Source organism: Patagioenas fasciata, chromosome 16 (assembly GCF_037038585.1).
Source record: "Patagioenas fasciata isolate bPatFas1 chromosome 16, bPatFas1.hap1, whole genome shotgun sequence".
In the NCBI taxonomy this organism is placed as follows: Eukaryota; Metazoa; Chordata; class Aves; order Columbiformes; family Columbidae; genus Patagioenas; species Patagioenas fasciata.
In genome coordinates this window covers 7,969,225-7,993,239 of record NC_092535.1, presented here as the reverse complement: position 1 = coordinate 7,993,239, position 24,015 = coordinate 7,969,225, and the positions used below count along the sequence as shown (strand labels likewise).

The window sequence follows — 24,015 nt, the reverse complement described above, 5'->3', positions numbered from 1 at the left end:
CTTCAGAGTGCGGACAAGTTGCATTGAAGCTGCTCTCAGTGAGCGTGAGCTTTGAAGCTGCAGTTGGACCATCGTCCTAGGGACAAAAATTGTCCTTTGTGGAATGTGTGTGGGTATTTCTCCTTTCACACCTCTTTGGCCTTGATCTGTGTTTAACTTCATCAAATCTTCAAATAGTACAACCATTGTCTGGCTAAACTTCAATAGTAGTAAATGGCAGCTGAAACATTAACCCAATAATCTTTTGTTTGGTTTAATCTTTTGACAGATTAAGCTGAACACAGAAAAAACAGATAAGATTGTGTTCTTGGGTAAGATCATCTTCTTTACTCAGCACCTGTCTTCTGAACCGATTCCATTTGCCATTTTAATCAGCTTGGCGGGAGGTCGGCTTCTAGAAAATTACGCAGCAGTAAAAGGAACCACATCTTTGTTTTTGCCTCTTAAAATTATTTATCTGTTTGTGATGGATGTTATGTTTAAGCACTTTTTTAAACTGCAGCTATTTTAGTAATTTTAGCAAGTCAGTAGGAAATGTTGCAGTGTCTGTGTTGAAGGTGCTTGCATCCCACAGCAGTGAGACATAACAGTACTAAGTCATACGTGGGGATGAGTTAATGATTTATGAGTTACTAATGAGTGGTTACCTTTTCAGTTCTTTTCTGAGAATACTGCACACATTTCACTTCTGTAGTTACATCAGCACTCATGAAGTTGGAACATATACACTATTTAGAAAAACAACCCATTGAACAACGGTTCTGATTTCTGGCTGCATTTTACCATGACTTGGCTCCCTCTTCTGGAAACGGGCACAGTAGCAGAGTGAATAAAATTACTTTATAGTTTCCAGTTTCCTGTTCCAATAAAGGAAGGAAAGCCTGCAAGAGGATGAAGGTTGAGCCCTGTGGTTACTACACGTGATTCCCCTTGGTTTCCACTTGCACCAAAGCTGGTTGGATGTTTGTATTCTCTGGTGGTAGCAGGTCTATGTGACCGTGATTGTGCCACAGGCCTTCTGGGGCAGATCTCTTTCCTCTGAGGAAGAAATTCTGAAGTAAAGAATGCAGTCTGAGTTAATGACTACAGCTTTTGTCAGCCGTGGAGACCTGGAAATTGTCTCCACAGGGTGTGAAGAACCTTGTGCTACTTCACTTTCTAAGGTTCAGCTCAGTTCTGTCACCGCTCTTAATGTAAGTGGCTGCTCTTTGGGTACCTGCGAAGTGTCCAAGTTAGGAGAATGGGTGAGGTAACAAAACACCAGTCTGCCAAAGGCTGAATTGAATGAGCATTTCCAGGCTGCTGGCTGCAAGGAGGAGCAGACGGGAGGTGCCTGCCCTGCACCTGCACCCTGTTCATACCCTGTGGCTGGGCTGAGTGGGATCTCCTGTATCCTGAAGTTCTGCCATGGGGCACAAAATCACCTGAATGATGTCTTCACAAAGCTCTCTGCCTGCTCATTCATCACCCTGAAGTGAGTCACGAGTCCTCTTGTTTCGGACTGAGATAACCATCATTTTAATTATCTGTTTCCGTAAAGGAGTCTGATAATCTCTCTCAGATACAGCAAGGTAACAGCTCCATCCAACAGAGTTAAGTCAGGCTGTGACTACTGATTCCTATTATTTTTTTTTTTCCTGAAATTCTTCGGGTGGCAATATCATTGAGCTCTAATGCTTAGAAAGCAGAGACGGAGACTTTCTCGATGGCAAACCTGTGAAAGCCAGCGGAGCAGGGGCTGCCTCACCGGCAGTGTTGCACTTTCCATATGTCAGAGGGAGAGACCCTGCTTAGTTCTCTCTGTCAGCCCCGCTCGACTTTGCCGATGGGGTTGTTAACTATTTACCGGAGGAGAAAAAAAAAAAAAAAAAAAAAAAAAGAAAAAGGGGAAAAACAATGGGAAAAAATAAAGAGAGAGGAAAAAAAAAAGGAAAAGAAAATAGAAAAACCACAACACTATTCGTTGGTGTTCGATGGCGAAACCGACCCCAGCTCGTTCACGCTCCGGCCGCCCGGGGTTCGAGGCCGCCCCGGGCCAGCGGGAGCGGGTCCCCGCGTTGCGGGCGGTCCCGGGAAGCGGCGCGGCCGGCGGGCCTTCCCGGAACGGCGGCGGGAGGCGCTGACACGTGGCCGCCGCTCGGCGGGGGGAGGGAGCCCGGCGGCCGCCGCGATGTGAAGCGGCGGAGGCGGAAGGCGCTGCCCGCATGGCCGCGGGTGCCGGCAGCAGGAATGTGTCGCTGTGCAGCGCCGAGCAGCGCGACGGCATGAGGAGGGATGGCGGCGGGGACCCGTACTGGTCCAGGTAAGGATGGAGCCGCTCCCGGGAAAAGCCGCTCCCCTCCTTGCAGCGCTCGCCCGGGACCTCCTCGCATCCTCTGGTCGGTCCCTTCCCGGCCCCGGGACTCCCCGTAGCTTCGGGCAGGTTTAGCCGGAGATCCCCTCCGCCACCTCCTGATGCAGGTTCGGGATGGAAGGGGTCAGGCAGCCCGAACACTTCCCCGGAGAGGCGGTTTCGGGAGGTGCCCGGTGCTCCCCGCTGGGATGCCGCCGGTCCCAGCCCCTCGTCTGCCCCTCCGAGGGCGCAGGAGGACGGTACACGGGACGCGGACCCACCGGCCCGGGCTATCCCCACTGCCTCACTCCGCCAGCTCCACCAGAGACGGTTGAGGAAAGGGAGAAGATGTTGAATTACTGAGAAACACCGGGGAAAAAAGTCTATTGAGCTTATTTCTGGCCTGTAGTCAGTTATTTAAACATGCCATTGAAGCCACTAAGAGGTTCTTATCGAAGTGTTCCCGCCGGGATATTTGTACTGGTGATAGTAATTAATTAAGATAAAGCCTCGAATAGGAGCTGGGCAGCAGCTAAACAGCACAAACTGTTCTTCAAATGGAGGAACTGAAATAGTTAAAAACACTCTTAAGCCCGAGCTGCCCAGTTTTAACAGTAGGCGCATAAGCAAACACAGGGTGGTCTTGTGCTTGGAGCAGAGGCTACAAACCAGGGACGGAGCTGGGAGACGTGGGGCAGCGCTGCTCCTCTCTGCCACCCTGGCAAAGTCATCCAGCTGCTCAGCCTCAGGATCCGGCGCTTCTCCGAGCCGGGGCAGGGTGAGATGGTGATGCAGGAGTACCGTGGGACAGCTGGAAGTGATGGTCAGAGGCTTTTCCAAACCGGGAGCCCCTGAACTTCACCGTGTCACCTCTGCACTTTTGAAATTGGGTTTGGTTTAACGCTGCCACAAAGAGGAACTAACGCCTGGCAGCCACAGTGGCCTGTAGAAATTAGCTGCTGGGTAAATTAAGGTTTTTCATCAATTGCTCCCTGCAGTGGCAACAGACTAATAGCTGGTGTTAAACTGCCATTCCAAGGGAGACTTGTCCTGCAATCAGAGACCTGCAAGTCTGATCAAACCCACGCTCATCTCAAGAGTGAGGGTGTAGGTCTCAAAAGCCGACCTTTGGCACTAGGGTTGCTAGAAATTTGAACGTTTTTCCTCTAGAAAAAAACGGAATACATTTGGCCAGAATGAACCCTCCAGTTTCTCAAATCTCTTTTCTTTAAAAAAAAACAAAAAACAAAAAACAAAAAACCCATCAATAACACTTTCCAAAACAAGAAACTGTTGATGAAGACAGTCTGTTGGTCCAGACAGATGTGTTTTGAAGTGATTCTGACTATCTTAAGTGCTGCTAGTCGTTGAAAGAATCTGGTTAATGCAAAGGAGCAGCCGGATAACCATATCTCCAATCAGATTGTTATCTATATTGCAGTAATTCAAAGAAGCTGAGGTGAGGTCCCTGTTGTTCGCTGTAGATGCGTTGCAGCCCTTGTTTGGAGAGGTTTTATGGAGGTTTTATGGTCTAAAATAAACAGGGCAGTGCAGGGTGGGAATGAGAAGGAGGGAGCAGAAAAAGGGAGTGAGCCACCAGATCACACCAGCAGGTTGGTCGAGTTCTATAAAACACCTTGCTGGGTGGTTTCAAACCAATTTGGTGGACGGTTTTCAATCAGCGTATGCAAATAAATAGCTCTCACCATTTCCAGATAATGAGTTATTGCCATGGAGGCAAGGTTTTGTCAAGTGGGGGAACTGACGTGGGTTCTCCTTCCATGCTCCAATAGAAGGCAGGCCAGGCGGCCTTCCCAGATCTGTCTGCACCCTCAGTGCGAGGAGAGATAAACGGTTATCTTGGCAGGTTTATTTTTCTCATGCTGCTTCTTCCTTTGTCCTCCCTTTTTTCAGCTGGCTTTTCCTCCCTCTTCCGCTGTTCTTACCTACGTTTTATCCTGCCTCTCCAGCTGCCTTTCCCAAACTTTTCTGCAGGTTTCCAATGGCTCCGTTATTACACATCTCCTCTTGCTCTGCCAAGAACAACAAGATTTCTGTTTGGGGCTTGAAAATGCCCCCGTGTTTATGTAGTGCCTCTGGACATTTGAATAGCACTTTTTAATGGAGATCTTAACATGCCCAAGCAGGATCCTTCAGGCAATAGAAGTGTGTTGGCACCTCTGGTTTAACTGGAGGAGAGACTGAAGCACTGGGACATCAGTTTATCACTAAAGGTTGCACACAGAGCCACGGGCAGGTCCAGCGGTAGACATGGGGATCACATTTTGGACGGTACCTCCAGGAGAGAAATACAACATGGAAGAGTCAGCGTGTCCTGGGAAGCGAATGACTCCTGGAACCACTCGGCACCACCCAGCCTCTGGCTACACCTGAAGACAAGGGATTATTATAATTGCAGTTTCTTCAGGGTCCAGAGATAAAAGCAGTTGTACCACTGGCCACAAGCTGGTCTCCAGTCTCCTGACTACACTGCCTGGAGCCAACGGTCACGTTGTTTTTCTGAGCTCTGTGCCCTGATCTTTTGTCAACATAATGTTGCAGCTTCAGTTGCATTTATTTTTTTTCTTTTTTGGTTGGATTTCTTTATTGTACAAGTTCCTCATGACCTTGCTAAGAACCTTTTTTCATGTGGAAAATGTAACCAAGGGACGGGTTTCATCTCTGGCTGATCCATGTATGGTCTTAGATCAGTGTGCAAAACGTGTATGCACTTTATTAGTATGTTTTCCCACCATCTCCACCTGGAATTTAACAACTACTTCCAGCTCATAGGAGTGGCTGAAATCTAATTTTATCTTTGCTTTTGCCAAAAGCAAGAAATGAAGAGAGGGAATAAACCCAGAGCCACACGTGCTGAGCACCACTTTGTTGCTCTGCAGAAGGAGTTGGTGCTGACAGGAAACAGCAGCTTTCCCAGGAAAAAAGAAGACCAGTGTCCCCCGTGCTGCTGGCGGTGGCTGTTAGCTGGTGCGCTGGAGAAAAAGCAAAAAGCCCTCCTCTAAACCTCAAAGCTGCTTTTGACAGCGACAAATCATTAGCTTGGAGCCGGTCTGCACCACGACAAAATCAACTCAAGGAGGGGAAAAAACCGACAAACCTCTCTCTTGAAAAGCATGTTAGATTTTCAAGAGAATTAGAAATTGTTGTTGAGAAAAACAAAGAGAAGTGAGAGGACTGTCAAACTGGGTTAAAAATAACTACCTTGGTATTATCTGCTGGCACAGGAGTGTCTGCATGATGTTGTGGTTACATCACGTCAGTCAGGCCGTGGTTGTGTTGGACACTACAGTAAATTAAAGCCATAGGCAGGTAAGCTGGAAAAGAGGTTTTCGAAGGGTGACGCTCCCATGGCAACAGGTCATGTGGAGCAGAATGTCCCCAGGTGTGTCACCAGGGGGGGACCACAGCACCGGCTGCCTGTGCTGGGGACATTCCTCTGGGAGGTGGCCTTGTGTTTGGGCTGCTGGGTGCCATTGATTGGGAGCTGGTGGCCCTGCAGTGTGGCTGGGAGCTCAGTGCCACCATGGGGACTCATCCCCATCCTGCTCATCCTGGGGTTCTTGTAGGGATGGGTGAGTAGCCAGTGCTGGCGATTGGGACGAGCGAGCAGTCTGGGGACACAGGAGGTGGCTCCAGGTGATGTACCCTCCATGTACCTCCCACAGAGCTGGTTTTAGTCTCTTTCTACAGAAGAGAACTGAGGCAGAGATATCCTGGGGGTGGGTGGTAATGCCCTGCCAATGATACCTGCGCCCACCTGGACCACAGCCAGTTCTGAAACAGGTCAGGAGCTGCAGCTACCGGTTCTTCTCCCACTTCCAATACAGAAAACACCCACAAACCTTGGAGACAGCTTCTGGCCAAGAGCTGTTGCTGGGACACACTGTTGGTAGTCTTGTTGTCTAACACAGCTCTTGTACCACCTCAAAATACCGACCAGTCCAGATTTGTGCCTTGAGGGAGGTGCTAAACTGTCATCTAATTGATAGCCTAAAATCCAGCAAGTCCATGTTAACAGTGACCTGCAGTGTCTGCAGACAGACAGACCTGCAGATGGGGGAAAGGAGGGAAGCAAGTCAAGAGAAATAAAGCTGAGTAAATATTTGCTCTGTGGCATCTACCAGAGAAATTCCTCCAGCAGGAAAACATGCTGGAGATAAAGATACCCTGTGCTGCTGGCTCTTCTGCCAGGGACGGCTCGCCTTGGTTTTGCCCCTTTGAGTCTCTCAGGCGTCCTTGAAAAATCAGTCTTAACCACTGTGCCGTAAGCAGAGACCTGCTGGATTAGTGGGAGCTGGGTTCCAGGGGAATCACTAGATGTTTTGAAGCAAAGCTGTGACCACGCAGCGCCCAGGGCTGTGTTTGGAGGAGGAGAACCAGGGGACATCAGACAGGTCTGCTCAAATATAGGGCTGCTGCCATGCAAATAGCTACCCAGGAAGAGTCATTAGGGCTCGAGCTAATTATAGTCAGTCTGGGTGGTGATTGTAGGTTGATGAAATAGGAAGTGTTTTCGAGCTGCAAGGCTGCTTTGCTCAGTGAAGAGTGAGATGCAGGAAGGGGTGCACCTGCAGTGCCTGTTGTGAGCAGAACGGCACGACGGGTCGGGAGAGCTCAGCCCGGGCAGCGAGGAGCCGCCACCATCACGCAGCATGCAATTAAGTCAATTAGATGCGTTCAGACAAGCTCTGGTGATTCACCTGCCCTGCGGTTTGGAGGCGGCTGTCCCCTCCCATGGAGGTTTCTGTCCCATGTAGCTGGGGTCTGGTCAGGACGGGCACAGGGATGTGGGGATGCTCAGTGTGTTCCCATGGCTGGTGAGATGGGCATGGTGACACTGTTGACACCGACAACTGTGACTTCCTTAGGTTTAGATGTGCTTTACTCTGACTCCTTTTGGTTATCTCCAGCACAGGCTATCTCTACCTTCCTCCTCTGAGAAGCCATTAGCTTTAGCTTATTAGTGCTGGTAAAGCCCGCTTCTCAGGCAGCTGGTGTTACCTACAAAAACTGTTTGATTTGTCATTATTCTTTAGTTTTGAAGGAGAGTTTTAATTTTTCCCCTTTGTACTAGTCAGGGTTTCTGCTGTAACCTTTGCTGTTGTTGTTTTGCACTGAGCAGAACAGTGAGTCATCGACAGCCTCTGTGATAACTGTAATTAGGAGAAAATGCATTTACAAAGCTCTTTCCTCTGATGCAAGCATATCATTGTCCTTGCAGAGAAACAATTCTTGCTGTGCTTTCAGGTGGGTGTGGGCAACTCGTGATTACATTTGACACTCATGTTATATGAGTGGATTCTCCTAGCTGGATATGCTACCTACGGAGTGAGTGGTACCTGAAGCCATCTTTATACTCCCCACTTTTTTTGAGCACAAGTCTCTACTGATGCTTTAAACACATGGGTGGTGAGAACCTGGCCCAGGTTGCCCAGAGACGTGTTGGGTGCCCCATCCCTGGAGACATCCCAGGCCAGGCTGGATGGGGCTGTGAGCAACCTGAGCTGGTGAAGATGTCCCTGTCATGGCAGGGGTGGCACTGGGTGAGTTGGGAAAGTCCCTTCAACCCAAACTGTTGTGATTCTACAGAAAATGAATATAAATGTGTAGAATGGAGTAGTAATCAAAGAGAGTATTGAGACCATGTCGCATACCCAGAGACTAATTTAGTACTTTTGAAAAAATAACAGAAGTCAAGTGAAAATCATTCACTGGGTTTTTGGTAAAATATCAGCTGCGATGAAGGTTGTCGGGAGGACATCTCTGCTGGGTGATCTCTTCCTGCCACTGTGTCCCAGCTACACTTTGCTGTCGTGCTTTTGCAGGGAGCCACATTGTACTTTGTTTCTAGCTCTTGGGCAGGTTGGACTTGCTGCCTGGATAACCCAGTGCTGCTGGTCTGGCTACATCCCCCCTGCTGCCCCCAAATCCCTTACGTGTCCCTAGTGCAGCCTGCTCATTGCTTTTTTGGGTTCAACCCCTTAGCATTAAACCATGCTCCCCTGCACCTCCCCTGGACACCGGCATTGCTGTGCACAGGTTTTATGTCTCCTAGTTGCAAAGACCCATTGGAGGGAACAGATCTTGGCAATATTGAGAAAAGAAGCAGAGTAAAGTCTAGTTGAGCTGCACAGGTCTTTTCCTCTCCATCTTACACCTTGCACAGCTGTGTAGGGTTTAAGGCCAAGGAAGAACCGTTGATCAAATATCACATTAAAATGCTGCTGTGCTCATCAGAATAAGCACTGGGGGAAGCGGCAGAGCTCAGCCCCGCTCCTGACAGCAAGAAGGCTTATAAAGCTCTCCCTGTGCTTCAGGGGGAAAACACGATTTGGGAAACTGTTTCGATGGCTTAATAATAGGAAATATCTGTGTGCATTGCAGGCTGCTGTGTTTTACTTGGTCAGTTCAATTGTTGCAGGTTCAGTACTCACATTAATCATCTCTGTGCTAATTATAGATAGCAGGAGTGATTGTGTCCCCGGACGGGCAACAGCCCATTTCTGTAGGTGCATCTGATGCTGGATCATCCTGAGGCAACCCTCTGAGGGCTCTCCATAGCATTTTCCATCACTGGGTACCCCCCACCTCTGATGGGGGATTTTTACCCAAAATCACCTGCCTGTGTCATCCCGCTGGGGTTGATCCGACCCCAACACGCAGCGGCCGGGATCCATTGGCTTCACTGTGCTTTGCCGTAGGGAGATGAGGTCGGTGGAGCCGCTGCTGCCAGAGCTGCCCAGGGCAGGTGATTAAAAAAACAAATCACCTTTGCTTTTGCAGCAAATGAAGATATGATTGCTGCCTATCTTCTTCTTGACATAAGACCAGGAGGGATTCTGAAGGTGTTTGTCTGCCGGCTCAACTGGCTGAGGCAGGTCAGCCCTTTGAATCTTACTCTTCCAGCAAAGATTTGTGAGGTTTTTTAGTTCCTGTGTTATTCTGTACATTTTTGTGTGTGCAAAGACAGTTCCAACCTTCAAAGCATCAACTGAAACACTTCCAGTTCCTCCTGCCAGAGTTTGCACCGAGTTGCTTATCTGCCTCATCAGGAAACAGCAATAAATCCACCTCCAGTGGGTACAACTGCCTGGTGTGGTTTACTTTTCAATGTTCCTTTGCCTCCCTCTGTAACGGGCCATTTGACACATTTATAAATGGTTTTGTGCTGTGGGGAATTAGCCTACATTTATCATAATTCCAGTACAGAGAAATAACCGCTCATTTCAATGTAAGAAGTGACCCAGGTTATTTCCCATGCAGAAGGTGGGGATGTTTAGTCGAGTGGAAAGCACAGAGGTTAATGCCCCGGTACAGTGAATTCCCGGTCTCTGGAGCAGAGAGAGTCTGTTTGCTCAGTGCTTTGTGCTCTGGCCTCTGGCTGTTAGAATAACCAAATACAAATAATACAAATAGTGGGTGTTCTCACTGAGCTTTTAACTCCATAATTCATGGGAAAAGGGGGACCCAGGCTGACATTAGGGCAGAGGAGTTCAGCTACACCTGGGGCCTGAAGTTTGCAGCAAAATGTGGGTCTCTGCTCCAGAAGCACGTCACTGACTTGGAACAGGAGAAAATTGCCTTCCCACTTATTTCCAGCTTGTATCTTTTGCAGGAGCACTTTTCTTGAGGCTGAATACTCATGCACCAAAACATATATTCTGTTAACTTATTATTACCAATATTATCTTAAACTTCTTATCAGACCAGGCTGGATTATCTTGCTCATCTCTCTGGGCTATTCAACCCCCTCATGTCTTGTCTCTCACTAGAGAATTCCTGCATCTCTCTCCTCTTTAGGAAGGGCAACACACGCCGCTTCCCTTGGGGAATGGGTAGGAACGCCAAATAACCAATGTTTGCTACAAGAATGGTACATCTCACATCTCATGCAAGTGCTTCCAACCTCATGCACTGACCTTTCCTTTGTTATTCTTATCTTTTAAGGAACAGTTTCTAAAACTTTTGTTTGGGGAAAAAAAGCAAATAAACCAGGTTTTTCCCCTGCCTTTGTGTTGTTTTGCAGTCAACAGTCTCTGAGCAGCCCATTCCACCTTGCAGCCTATGGACAGACATTATTTTACTGCTGGGGTTGAATAATGTTTGGGATGAAAGTTAGAGTCTATGATTCCGTGATAAAAGTCATCAGATGCAATACACCCTGTGTCAGAACGACTGTGCCACAGGGGGATTGCACTGACCCTCATTTAATCAAGACTCATTGCAGCTTTTGAGCAAACCAGTCTGACCAGTAAGTCCTTACTGTGCGTGGATCTACCAGGCAGACCATTCCCTCTGCCCTGTCCCCATCCTCCTCTCCATCCTTGCAGGCCCGAGTCCCGCGTCTGGACGGTGATGCTGCTGCTGGGGACATGCCTGCTGTACTGCGCCCGCGTCACCGTCCCCATCTGCGCCATCGCCCTGAGCACCCACTTCGACTGGGACAAGAAGCAGTCCGGCATCGTGCTCAGCAGCTTCTTCTGGGGCTACTGCTTGACACAGATTATCGGGGGACATATCAGTGATCAGTACTGGAAATTATTCTCATGTTTTGTTTTGTTTTGTTTTTTTCCTCTGCTCAGGCTTTTTTTTCAGGGGCTGGAGCACAAGTGTGATGGGAGTGGCTGAGGGACCTGGGGGGTTCAGCTGGAGAACAGGAGCTGAGGGGAGACCTTCTGATCTCTGAACTGCCTGAAAGGAGCTTGGAGCCACGGGGGGTCGGGCTCTGCTCCCAAGGAACAAGCACCAGGACCAGAGGAAACGGCCTCAAGTTGCACCAGGGGAGGTTGAGATTGGATATTGGGAACAATTTCTTCCTGAAAAGGGCTGTGGGGCATTGGAACAGGCTGCCCAGGGCAGTGCTGGAGTCACCATCCCTGGAGGGGTTGAACAGATGAGGAGATGAGCTTCTCAGGGACATGGGTTAGTGGTAGTGTTGGGTTATGATTGGACTCAATGATCTGGAGGGTCTTTTCCAACCAAAACCATTCTATGATTCCATGAAATGACACTTCACTTGGTTTTGACCTCCAAGTTCATGTCTCAAGAGTGGCTGTGAAATTTTCACCCTGAAACAGCGATGGAATGGGAGGGTGAAGTGTGTCCATGGGGAGACACTTTGTGGGGCTCTGCAGGTTGTTGTGAAAGCAGCTGAGGTCTCTCCATCACTCAGGGTCTGTAGCTGTGATTCAGAAAGGGCACATGTGGTTTTGACTGTCCGGTGAGATCTCTGGGTATTACAACTGGCACTATGCTTATAGAGCAGCACGTGCTGGGGGACTTTGCACAGGGACAGTCCTCACGATGGTCAAAGCCTCCACAGTTCCTGCAGAGCAGCTGCCAGGACAGATCTACAGTCATGTTAGTGGACACTTAGACCAACATAGGGTTGTTTGGTTTTTTTCACCTGGAAACAGTGAAGAGCACTTTTATATCAGCATATTTTTTTTCTGATGGAGCTTGTTTTCAGTACTGGTTCATTAATTGGGATAAAAAAAGCAAAGCCACAAGCTTACGTGAAAGAAATAGTGGGTGTCAAGCAGGCTTTATTTTAGATATGTGATAAATGCTGATGCTCTTTGCATAGTTCATAGCTGCTGCTCACCGGGAGTGTTATTTGTCCATTAACAGACAGTTTAATCCCAGTAGTGCTGGACATCCATTTGGAAGGGTTTATAGCTGCAATCACTAACCATGAGAAGAAAATATTTCCTTTTAGGAAGGAATACAGTTTTTTTTTCTATATGATCTGCACAGTCATATCTTCATTTTCAGTTCAATGCCTCCAGTTTTTCCACCCTATATTCTCGTGCAATCTTTTCACACGGAAGTGCCCATCACGGTTTCCATCATATTTGGGAAAATCTAGTGTCTTCATTTTATCATATCGATTGAAAACAAACTTTCACAGTTAGTTGTGATGAAAGATATGAGTAATTACCTGCTCCAGTTCCTTTCCCCAGCCACCCTGTTCTTAGTGAGGAGAGCTTTCCTATGAAATCTTTTGTGAGAAACACGTGCCTGGAAGGAGTACTTTATCTGGGCAGCGCACTATGCTATTTAATTATGTTCCTTAATGGTTCGCAAGCAAATGCCTGCGAAAATCAAAAATTGTTAGCAGACAAAGCTGATGCAAAAGAGCAAATGAAATAGAAAACACTGTTACTGGTTAAGAAAAGCAGAATGGTGACAGCAGCTTGGGCTTCTCCATCAGACACTGGAGCGCATCAGCGCAGTCGTGTCCTGGGGCTGGTCTTCTCATCTGTAAGAGGAGAACAGGTTTGATGGAAAGGTTGCTCTTGAAAACAGGCTGAACTGGGAAGAACACTTGAGTTTTGGCCTTGGGGGCTTTGCCCTTGTGCCCCCTGCTTGTTTTTGATGGCGTGCTTTCTGTTCCAGAATAGGAGGTGAGAAGGTTCTACTCCTCTCGGCGTCAGCCTGGGGGTTCCTCACGGTCCTCACCCCGCTGCTCACCCACCTTACTTCTGCCCATCTCGTTTTCATGACCTGCTCCAGGTTCCTCATGGGGCTGCTGCAAGGTGAGACCTGCGTCCTGGGTGTGTGTCTGTGTGTCCGTCTGCTCAGGGGCCTCCTTCCATATGCAGGAAATTCAGATGTGAGTTGTGGCTGGCAGTGCGTGGACCCCTTCTCCTCTGCCTCAAAACTGCCTTCACATCCACAACTTCCATGGGAAAAGAAAGTGACATTTCTAGAGAAAGCGGCTGACAAATCATTCCCCTGTAGAGATCTCTGCCAGACAAGGGCTGCTGGCTCTGAAATCATCACTGCTCCTGCTTGATTTCCCACATTTTAAACTCCTTCAAAGCACTCAGGGAAAATTGGTCCTTGCCAAAACTTTTGGATAATTCAGGATGATTTTCCTTCTCTCTTGCTAAGGGAACCGTTGGGAAAAGTGCGTCGACACTGATGGATTCATAGTAGCAGCAGTGATGATGAAGCAGGGCATTACGGAGAATGCACAAACAAACCTTTCATGGGGTTGAATTCACTCATTTTATTTTACATCCCTGTTATGAATTCACTGAAGGTTTTGTTGCTTTGTCTCAGTGTTTGGCTCCTGTTGGCTCTTTTAAATTTGCTTTTGATTTGCTGGTGAGGGCACAGGAGCCTGACCGCTGCTGCCTCGCTCCCTCGCTCGCAGGGGTATATTTCCCATCCCTGGCCAGTCTCCTGTCCCAGAAGGTCCGGGAGAGCGAACGAGCTTTCACCTACAGCACCGTGGGGACCGGCTCGCAGTTTGGGTAAGTTCAAAATGCTTTGAGTGGTGAGTGACAGTCTCCGGACATCACACACGATGAAATGCCATTAAATAGTTGGAGGCAAAACTTGCAGCCCAAAGTGCATGGGGATTCCTGGGTCCTTGAGGACACCGGCTGTGGCTGAGGAAGCCTCAGGCAGTTGCTGTTGTATATGTCAAAGATTTATGGTTTGGTTTTTTTTTCTTTCTTTTCAAGCCAGGCTTTGAAGAGTGTTTGCAACTTTTAATTACTGCAGGAAACAGCCTGACTCAGTACGAAGAGCAAGGGTCAGCCTGAGACTGTTCACCTGTCCTCGCTCATGAACGAGGACAATACGACTTTCCCATCTCTGCTAATCTCCATGAGAATGTACTGTCTAAATGGAAGGGTTGCTTAAAAGCCAAATAGAAATATTTTTGTGTTTAATCACTTAGTTTTCCAGTGTACTCGTTTCTTTTGCTGATTTATACATTCTCTGAGATAGTTTCTGCACACCAGCAACCTCATTTTCAGTGCAGGACAGGCAAGCATGAGATCCTGTAGTGATTTCTCCTGTCCAGATGAGGATCCTGAGATGTCACACAGGGAACAGGGCAGGTTGCAGAGTCACGAGGTGGACCATGCAGATGGACTCTTTAAAGTGCATTTGGTGACACGCAGCATCCACCCCAGGGAGCATCTCCCACTGACATCTGCAGCCCAAACGCTCTTACCCAGACCTGTAAATCCCAGTGTGGCTTCCCTTGCAGGACGCTGGTGATCGGTGGTGCAGGGTCTCTCCTCCTGGACTGGTATGGCTGGGAGAGTGTTTTCTATTTCTCTGGCTTGCTCACTTTGCTCTGGGTTTACTGCACCTGCAAGTACCTCCTGAGTGAGAAAGGTAAGTGCTGCCACCGGTGCTCCCGAGGCTGCGCGACCTGATGGTTCCTCTCCTTTATTTTCTGTAAATCCCCCATATTTCCAAGATCATGCCTGGTTATACATAAAACCCTTTTGTTCAGATGTGTTTTATAATACACGCTGTCTCTCTATCCAAGACACTAAACCCAGAAACAAGGTTTTGAGCTCTTATATTGCTGATTTCCTATTTCAAGTCCCACGCTGGATTATGTTACTGTCGAGAGCCTGATCTGACTGCTCGGTACCCTTAAGCACCAGTGAAAACACCAAACAGAGCGTGATCTTCAAAGTGGATTAAGCTAAAGCAGGGCAAGATACTTATTTTAAACTAAGAGCATCTACACATAGAGCTTTTAAAAACCAGTTAATCCAGAATATCTCCTCCCAAATAGCTGTCTGGGAGTAATTCCACACATGGGGACATCATTACACCTGGTTACAGCATTATTAGTGCGAGCATGGTATAGAAGCCCAGTTCACCAGGAGCTGGTGCTGCACAAAATCCAAAACTGCTCCCTGCCCAAGGGATTTTTATTTAATTATAACAAGAGAAATAACAAGTGTGTGAAGGTGGTTGGATGGGAAAATGTGTGGATGCAGTGGAAAAATGTTGGTCAACATGACAAGGTGTTTTCCTGAGCATTCAATGGTGGTATAGTCAGAAAGCAAGGGTTAGAAGATTAAAGGTAGTTGTATAGTGATCTCTTAGGGCTCTCTCCAGCTGCAAAGAAAATTACTGATCAGAGCTTTCCTTTGGATATTTTCTTCCCTGCAGAACTCATCATCCCCATCGATTATTTAATGAGAAGCCTCTCGATATCCAAGCAGACCAAAGTTCCCTGGAAGCAGTTGTTTAGGAAGGCACCAATATGGTAGGTAGCTGTGTTCTCATTGCTGGCAAAACATCTTTTTAATTAGCCATTATTTTCTTTGGCATTCTGCATTTGGTACTGAAGCTCATCTGAGCACGTTCCCAAGGGCTGTTTAAAGACAGGGAGGCTGCAGGGGCAGCGAGCCCATTCCTGCCTTGAATAACCACGGAGCATCTGCTGATAACAAATCCCTAGAAAACCCCAAACAACACCTCTTGGAACCGGGCAGCTCTTGCAGCACTCAAGGGACTGGTGGGAAATGCACTCGAACAATCGCTATTGCAATTAACCTTGTCTGAACCTGGGACCGACGTCGGGCGCTGGGGGATGAGGGCAGGGAGGGAAGGAGTGGTGCGAGCCAAAAGGAGCAGTTATCTATGAAAAAAATCTCAGGAAGCAATCATAGCGCTGTGAGGTATTTATTTATAGCCCAGGAACTGAAACATTGGGTTGCTCAAGTGCACGTTTCCCACCCGGCATGACCTGTCACTCCTGATTATTTTCTCCCCGCTGTGTATTTCTAGGGCTGTCATCATCGCTCAGCTTTGCACAGCCAGCACGTTTTTCACTCTCCTTTCCTGGCTGCCAACTTTCTTTAAGGAAACTTTCCCCGAGTCAAAGGTAAGGTGGCTCTGAGGCACAGGCATTGCCGGTCTCCGTGCAAATGAGGTCGCGCTGGGTTCCTGCCCAAAGGGGTTGGTTGGGGAGTAGGGTGAGGGCAAAGGGACTTGGTGAGAGCAGGAGGGGGTGGGAGGTTTCCCTGTGGGGTTGGGAGCTATTACCCCCATGCACATGCATTTGGAGATAGAATCATAGAACAGTTTGGGTTGGAGGGACCTTCCCAGCTCCCCAGTGCCACCCCTGCCACGAGCAGGGACATCTTCACCAGCTCAGGTTGCTCAGAGCCCTGTCCAGCCTGACCTGGGATGTCTCCAGGGATTTCACCACCTCTCTGGGCAACCTGGGCCAGGCTCTCACCACCCTCTGTGTAAAAAGTTTCTTCCTCATGTCATGTCCAGCCTGAGGTGCAAGAATCCTCCATCCAGGTAGGCAGAGGCTGGATTCCAGTCGCTTCTTTAGGGATGCTGAAGTGAGGCAGAGCTGGAGCACATTCCAGGAGGGAAAAGAGGATTATATTTGGGGTTTAGTCTGTTTTTCTTCTCAGGGAAGGACGGTTTTCAAATGGCACAGATCCATGACATTATTGCAAATGACCATCAACCCATTCACTCCTGGGTTTTCACTCCCGTGAAAACGATAACTACCATTAAAAACTTGTACTTCAAAAATACTATGAAAGCTTCCTTCTCAGCACAAACAGTGTCCCCATATTTCAGAAAACGAGGCAGTACTCAGCTGGGCTGAGAGCTGGTGTTCTTGTTCTCAGAAACTCAGACAATCTTTTCCACAATGCCTCTGTTCGTTTTTTATAATTTCCAGAGCTTCTTACAAATGCCTTTTCATATTACATGTATAAGGCACTTTATGGTATACTTGCTATTTATATTAAAATCGTCTCTTAAACCAGCAAACATATTGTTGTGACGAGATATGCGCACCTCGAGTAATATGCTTGTGCAGCGTAATTTACCATCTGTTAAGCATTATATCGTGGTGCCCTTATGTAAGATGCTCTATATAGCATTCCTGCATCTGATAATCACTTCCTACATTTTAATAAATGGGGCTTGAGGATGCTTGATTTTAAAGGATGGGTGATAATCCTTAGTGTGGGAAACGAATGTCACCTACCAGTTAAAGTCCCTTTCTGCAGGTGAGCTGCCTCCACCGCTGCCCCAGCCCACCTGGGTGAAGGTGGTAGAGGATTTCAGCTGATGCTGCTCAGGGCGATGGGCCACAGGGATGAGACAAGAGTGGTGTGTTGGGGTTGACTTGCTGAGCAACCTCAGATACTGGAGATATTACACCACAAGTCCTATGGGGTAACATTTTCCAAAGTGACAAAGACCCAAAGTTTCCAAGGCAACGAAAGATGCAGGTGGGCCCTGGTACGATTTCCAGGAGCAGCTGAAAGAGGATTATTCAAATCCAAGGTTATTCAGCCTTCCTGAGCATCCTGAAGCCGGGCATCCTGCCTCCTGAGGAAGCAAGGGCTGTCTCCATGGATGGATGGGGAGGTTCAACCAGCTGAGGTGAAACCCAGCTCAACCTGCACTGATTTCAGCTCCTCCAGGGACCTGGGCATCAAAATGCATCTGAGCAGCTGTAATCCAAATGATCAGTAATCATCTGTGATTACAACTACAGCAAGGTCTCTTAATTGAAAATAGACCGAAGTATGCTGCTAGCCATAATGTTACCTAATCCTGGCATTAGAAAATCCAGCTGTGTTCCCCCAGCTTCGCAGTAATGCTGCTAATGAGGTTGTAGTTGATGTCAGAAATGTTGCTGGCAGCTTTACTGACGACCCATGGGACAGAGTAGAATCTCCAGCTTGCTTTCCAGGGCTTGGTGGCTCTCTGCCACATCACCTTGCTGAACAGTAAACTTTGCCACATTTAATCCCTCTTTCCCAGAGCAAACAGTTTTCTGCCTCCCCACTGGATGCAGAATCACCAGGACAGAAGGAAAAAGAACAAAGCTACCAAATGCCACAGCCCTGTGATGCTCCTGCCACCCTACAGACTTTGGAGTGGTGCAGGGTGTAGCTGAGAGCTTGCTGAGATCCTGCAAGAAGTCCTGATCACTTCATTTTTCTTCCCTTCTACAAATATTGCAGGCTATCAAATGCAATATTTGAAAACAAACTCATCTCTGACAGCAAACCTCTCTTGATTTTTCTCTCCCTTTCAGGGTTGGGTGTTTAATGTCATCCCCTGGCTGGTTGCAATTCCCACGAGCTTGTTCAGTGGATTTCTCTCTGATCATTTGATCAACCAGGGTGAGAGCTCTTTTGGGTTTTCCTCAGCTCTTATGTGATGTGGAAAGAAGATCTGAGTGGGAGGAGGTGGGCTTGTTGGTAGGGAAAAGACCCAGCAAATAGACAGCGTGAGGTTCTGATATGAAAACGGGTTAAATAGTGTAGGATCCAAATCCATCCATCTATATGGGGCTCCCTTTGATCTCAGTCACAATATCCACCTGGAGATAAAGTCTGACCCTCTGAAATGCCCTTACCCTGTGGTCTCTTGGCCACCTGAGCTCAGACCTGCTGAGCTGTGCTTAACTGTGACTCTCGTTTCTCTTCCAGGGTACAAAACCATCACCGTCCGTAAGTTCATGCAGGTGAGAGAGGTGAAACCTCAGGAGTGACACTGGGGCTGCCTGCTGAGCTCAGCTCGCACGGCACATGAGACCCAGATGGAGCGGGGTTGGTGGGTTTAAGTGGAAGGAGGAAAGGTTTTGTAGCTTTGGAGATAGACAAGCGCTCAGTGCGTATGGGAAATGCAATCTGGAGGAAAAAACTGACGGAGAAACAGAGCACACACCAACAATAACATTGAGCACAGAGATTCGTGAGTGCTTCAGAAAGGTGTTCTGTCCGAGGCAGAGGCTGACCACACGCTGTCACTACAAACGACTCCCTAGACACTAGGAAACAGCAATACATGTGTGAGCAGAAATAGAAGTGCTGGGTGAGAGCACAGAGCGTCCTCTGCTCTGCAGCACCGCATCCCTCTCAACACACCTGTGGCACAGAACAGCAGGACACCAGGGAAAAAACGGCTTGAGAAGCACCTGGTGCATCCAAGGTCATGCCATTGTAAAAGGGGACAGTTTGTCTGTGAAAGAAGTTGCTTTCTTCCTTGCTGAAAATGTGCTGTGGTACTTAATTTTCCTCTCTTCCAGGTTATAGGCTCCGGTGTCTCAAGCGTTTTTGCTTTATGCCTGGGCCAAACATCCAGTTTTTGCAAGGCAATAGTGTTCGCTTCCGCCTCTGTTGGACTTCAGACCTTTAACCACAGGTAACAAACATGATAACACCAGGAGATGTGCCCCTTGGCTCTGACCCCATGCTCGGTATTTTGGGGTTTTGAAGGAGGCTGCCTCTGTCTGACTGCCAGAGCAAGAACTGACACACTTGTCTGAGCATTGTGTGCTGGTCCCTGCGAGGCCGGTGGAGTTCAGTGCCCACTGGGTTGGGACTGATCCGGCAAACCTGTGTTGTGGGGAAGGGCTGGATGTACCAAGGGCACGTTGGACCAGGCAGGGATTAGGGAGATGAAGCGGGAGGGGAATTGCATTTTGCCCCCTCTGACCACTTTAATTTGAATCCTTTTCCTCCTGGTGCTCTACCGTGCTGCTTCACACTTAGCCTCTTTCCTCCTTTCTCCTGACAGTGCCATTTATTGTCCAGGATCCTTTCCTGTGGTTTGAAAAACTAAACTCTGTGTAAATGATTTAAAAAACAGTCGTGTTCAATTAAAACAGCCATTTCCCCCTCTCTGTTTCTCATTAGTGGCATTTCGGTGAATGTCCAGGATCTGGCCCCCTCGTGTGCTGGCTTGCTGTTTGGTGAGGATTCCTGTGGGGTGTCAGTTGGGCTGCAGAGCTGGGGTGTATGGGATGGGGGGTGCACAGTCATCTGAATTAAGGTTCAAGTTGCTCTGTGCAACATCTACTTGGTATTTGCAGCCTCAGTTTCTTTCTGTGATACACCCGCCATTGCCAGGGGCTGTTAATGCACGAATGTGGCTTTGATTTGCCAAATGCTTCCCTGCACCAAAGGGTGGGGACAAGGGTGAGTGTTGGTTGTCCCAGCCATCGGCAAAGCGTTTTGCTCTGCACAGCCTGGGCGTCAGGTGGGAGCCTGGGTGAAAGCACTCATAGAATCACAGAATAGTTTGGGTCGGAAGGGACCTTCAGAGCTCACCCAGCGCCACCCCTGCCATGAGCAGGGACATCTTCACCAGCTCAGGTTGCTCAGAGCCCCTTCCAGCCTGGCCTGGGATGTCTCCAGGGATGGTTCATCCACGACCCCTCTGGGCAACCTGGGCCAGGCTCTCACCACCCTCATTGTACAAAATTTCATCTTGTGTCTGCGTTTTGAATATGCAATTTCTCTTTTTTCTTCACAGGTGTTGGGAATACAGGTGGAGCCCTCCTAGGTAAGAGACCTCCCTGCAGCTCATCCTTTCCTGGGGAGTCCTCTGCTCTCCTCTCCTCTCCAGGCAGGGTCTGGCTCCAGAACCTTTGCATTTCTGTTTTCTCCTGTCCCAGGTGTCATTTGCGTGTACTTGGCTGGCCACCTGATTGAGACGACTGGCTCCTGGATTTCAGTTTTCAACCTGGTGGCTGCTGTTAACAGCATTGGCCTCTGTGCGTTCCTCATGTTTGGAGCAGCCCAGAGGGTGGACACAGACTCTGCATATATGGACCTCTAGAGATGAGTCCAGCAAGCAGCCGAAATGTCACATCTATATGTCATTGTCGCACAAGTACCAAAGAACTTTATTTTTTTTTAGGTGATAAACAGGGAAAAAAAAAATACTGAGACCAAGTACATAATGGGTCTGAATGAAACCTATGGGAGAAAAAAATCTAGGGTTCATTTTTTGCTCAGGGCATGGCTGATGGCCTCTAGAGCCATTCAGCTCAACATCTCCAGTGAAGATATGGCCCATGGGACTCGTTTACCCCAGTCCATGTCTAGTGGACAAATATCTACGTGGCCAAAGCAGCTCAACCCAAAGGTAGCTGCGGTTTGGATGCTCTGCGCTGGAGTGGTCCCTCCTCAAGGGGACCTGCTTTGCTGTATCAGGAGTGGGTCCCTCCATGCTCTACCATCCTGTGACAGCAGGGACGATGGCCAGCTCTCTGGCTGCCACCCGACACGTGTCGTCTGAGCTCCAGGAAAGGAATAATCCAAACGAATGTACCTCTGACCTTAACCCTCCCTCATGTGCCTTCATTTTGCCGTCTGCTCAACAGGAACAAGCCAGGTGTACAAGAGAATGGGTTGTGAGATGGATTCAAGGCTTCCCTTCAGGGGAAAGCTTCTGGCCGGACGTCTCCTGTAGACCCAGGAGCATGAGACTGCATGAATTTTTCCTTCCCCATGTGCGAGCTGAGACAGGAGGTTGCAGAGCCGATGGCCCGAACCAGCTGAGCCCAGCTTTGCTCAAGGGCAGAGCTTGAGGGCTCCCTCCTCTCCCGGGTCACTTATCTCCAGCTCTGAGCTGAGGCTGAGCATCTCTGAGCCAAGGAAAGCTGCAGTTGCCCGTGGTCAGGCTGAGCTGGGCTTGACTTTGCACTCTAGGTGCAGCCGAGGAATCCCCCGGGATCTGGTTTGCCGTGTGCTGTGAGTAAGAACAACAGGTCGTGTTCTGTGCGATGGATCTACACTCCCAGATGCTTTCCTCTTGATCAGATGTGTCCTCCACGTGCTCTCAAAGGTGTGCAGGAGGCTTTCCAAACAGCCTGCAACAGGCAGGTTGTGTTTCAACATTAAGCATAAAGCAAATCTCTGCACTGGGGATCAATAGCACTGTATGTGAATCCTTGCTGTTCCCCCTGTCAGAGGGGAATACTCGGCTGTACACGCCTCTGAGCCTGAATGTCTTAAGTTATTTATAAATATTTTTAAATTTAGGTACCAAATTCTATATTTTATCTATGTGAGGCCTGATTCTGCATTCTTATTTTGAGTGGTACTCCCACCAAAACCCACAGTATTCCTAGAAGGAGAGAATATTCCAGCCTACAGTTCCTGGTTTTGTAGGATCCATTTTAAATGGGACATTTGATATTAAACCAATTCATTGGTTTTCCTTGCACCCATTGCTTGCAGTCTGAAAGGATCTCTTTGATTTCTCTCATACTTACAAGGAAACTTCAGCTGAGACTTGGGAGCTGATTTCCCAAGGGACCTCGCTGTGCAGGAAAGCTATAGGTTCAGATGCATTTTCCTTAAGAAAAAATAAATTATCCCCTGCATCTCTTTTTGTTTTGGCCAAGTTTCCTCTTGGAAGACATGTTGGAGCCATGTTAAGTTTGTGAATAGCTGGGTTTATAGTGAAAATACAGACAGCCTTTTAATTGCAGAGATCCTAATGAGTGCCACTAAACTAAGCTGAGCTTGTTGGGGGTATTAAGAGATAAAGATGCAACTGCCTGGTGTCTTCACAAGAGAATGGAGCATCAGTGTGGTCTGATTGGGGGCCAGAGAGATAAGAAAGTATTTTTTTCTCCTTCTGTGCTTTTTCTCTAAAATGCTGGTTACTACCACAGGTACAACCCTGTATCTGGGGCGCTGCAGAGCCAGGACACGTGGACGCTGCTGGGAAGCATCTTAGAATCAGTGGGTAAAATGGGGAGGGCACACAGAGCAAATGGAAACCAGGCTTGCCAAAGGCCCGAGGCTGTGCAGACATCTCTGCCAGCCTTGTCCCTCCTCCAGTCCCAGCAGATTGTTTGCATGGCTTTTCCTATAGCGACACAGGAAAAAAAAAAACAAGGTGGCTTTTTTATTAAAAAAAAAAAAAAAAACCAACAAAAACCAAACCCAACATCTTCCCCAGCTGTTCAGCATTGCAGTTCAGGAGCAAAAAGAGTGAATTCTGGTTGTCTTTGCTGGTTGCACCATTTTCTGTGGGTGAGTTGATCGGTTTGAATCACTCACATTTGACCCAGGCAGCTTGGGCATCCCTTGGTTCTGCAAACTGGGAAATCTGGAACTGAGATTGTTAAAGGAAAGTCAACATTTCTGGCCGTGCCTTCGCTGTAAATCCAGGTAACGTTTTTGTGGGTTGTCCGGATTATCTGTCCCTGTAAGCGGGCTAATAAGTTAAATATTTGGAGTACATTTGAGGTTTAGGTTTCATTATATTCTTACCTCTTTGGTGAAGTACTGAAACCATTTGACATTGCTGTGCTATTATTTGTTTAAGCAACCTTGCCAAAGCTTGCCATCTGAGGGTTTTTGTTATGGAAGGACCTGAAAAAAATAAAGGTAGTGAATAATTTGCAGACTGTCTGATTTTCCTTTGAATGTGGAGATGCTAACTTGGTGATCAGTAAGGGACAGACAGACCTCAAGTGTGTTTAGTGTGATTAACTCCTTAGGGCTGGTGTGAGAGGATGGGGAAGCTGTGAGAATATCTGGGCTGGCAGATTTTCCCAGTATCCTCACATATACTTGGATGTTGGATCTCAGAGCACATCCAGCTACATCTTCTTCCCACTTATTCTGGAAAAATGACTGAAAAGCTGTTTTCAGTAAAGCTGTGGTCACTGCAGCATCAGGAGACATAGTCTGATATAAATTTTTAGAGTAATAACACAAATGAAACAAGTGTTTGGTGAGGTGGGATGTTCTCCTGTGGACAGATCACCTTCCACCTGGAGGCTGGGCTAAAAAACAATTAACACATTGCCAACTCTTTTCCATCCTCACTGAGAGGTTCGAACAGATGCCAACAGAGGGAGCTGTTAGATTTGGGATGTGGCAGCTCCTGGCTGGCCGAGAGCTGCTGGGCCTGGCACAGCTGGCACAGCTGGCAAGTCTGGTATGGCTTGCTTGGCTGGCAGAGGTGGCACAGCTGGAACAGCTGGCAGCGAGCAGATCCCAGCCCCACTGAGGTGCAGCCCCTAAAGGAATTTTAGATTCACACAATCAAGAAAATAAAGTCTGCAGACTCCACTAGTTCTCTTCTCAATGTGCTCTGAAAAA

At 48.1% G+C, this 24,015-nt stretch overlaps 1 protein-coding gene across 3 annotated transcripts; it reads left to right on the top strand.

The window, feature by feature from the left end:
* Positions 1-2,155: 2,155 nt before the first annotated feature.
* On the top strand, positions 2,156-23,312 carry SLC17A9 (solute carrier family 17 member 9). Of its 3 annotated transcripts, none has more exons than XM_071815589.1 (14): positions 2,219-2,302; positions 4,328-5,662; positions 10,684-10,881; positions 12,752-12,891; positions 13,515-13,614; positions 14,361-14,491; positions 15,287-15,383; positions 15,908-16,004; positions 18,198-18,285; positions 18,595-18,629; positions 19,194-19,309; positions 19,804-19,859; positions 20,423-20,452; positions 20,565-23,312. In XM_071815589.1, the coding sequence occupies exons 3-14, from the start codon at positions 10,709-10,711 to the stop codon at positions 20,726-20,728; spliced, it is 1,227 nt and encodes a 408-aa protein (XP_071671690.1). In that variant the 5' UTR covers positions 2,219-2,302; positions 4,328-5,662; positions 10,684-10,708; the 3' UTR covers positions 20,729-23,312. The 3 variants fall into 3 exon arrangements, with proteins under 3 accessions (XP_065705907.1, XP_071671690.1, XP_071671689.1); XM_071815588.1 differs by having other exon boundaries at positions 4,247-5,662; XM_065849835.2 differs by lacking the exon at positions 4,328-5,662 and having other exon boundaries at positions 2,156-2,302.
* The last annotated feature ends 703 nt before the right edge of the window (positions 23,313-24,015 follow it).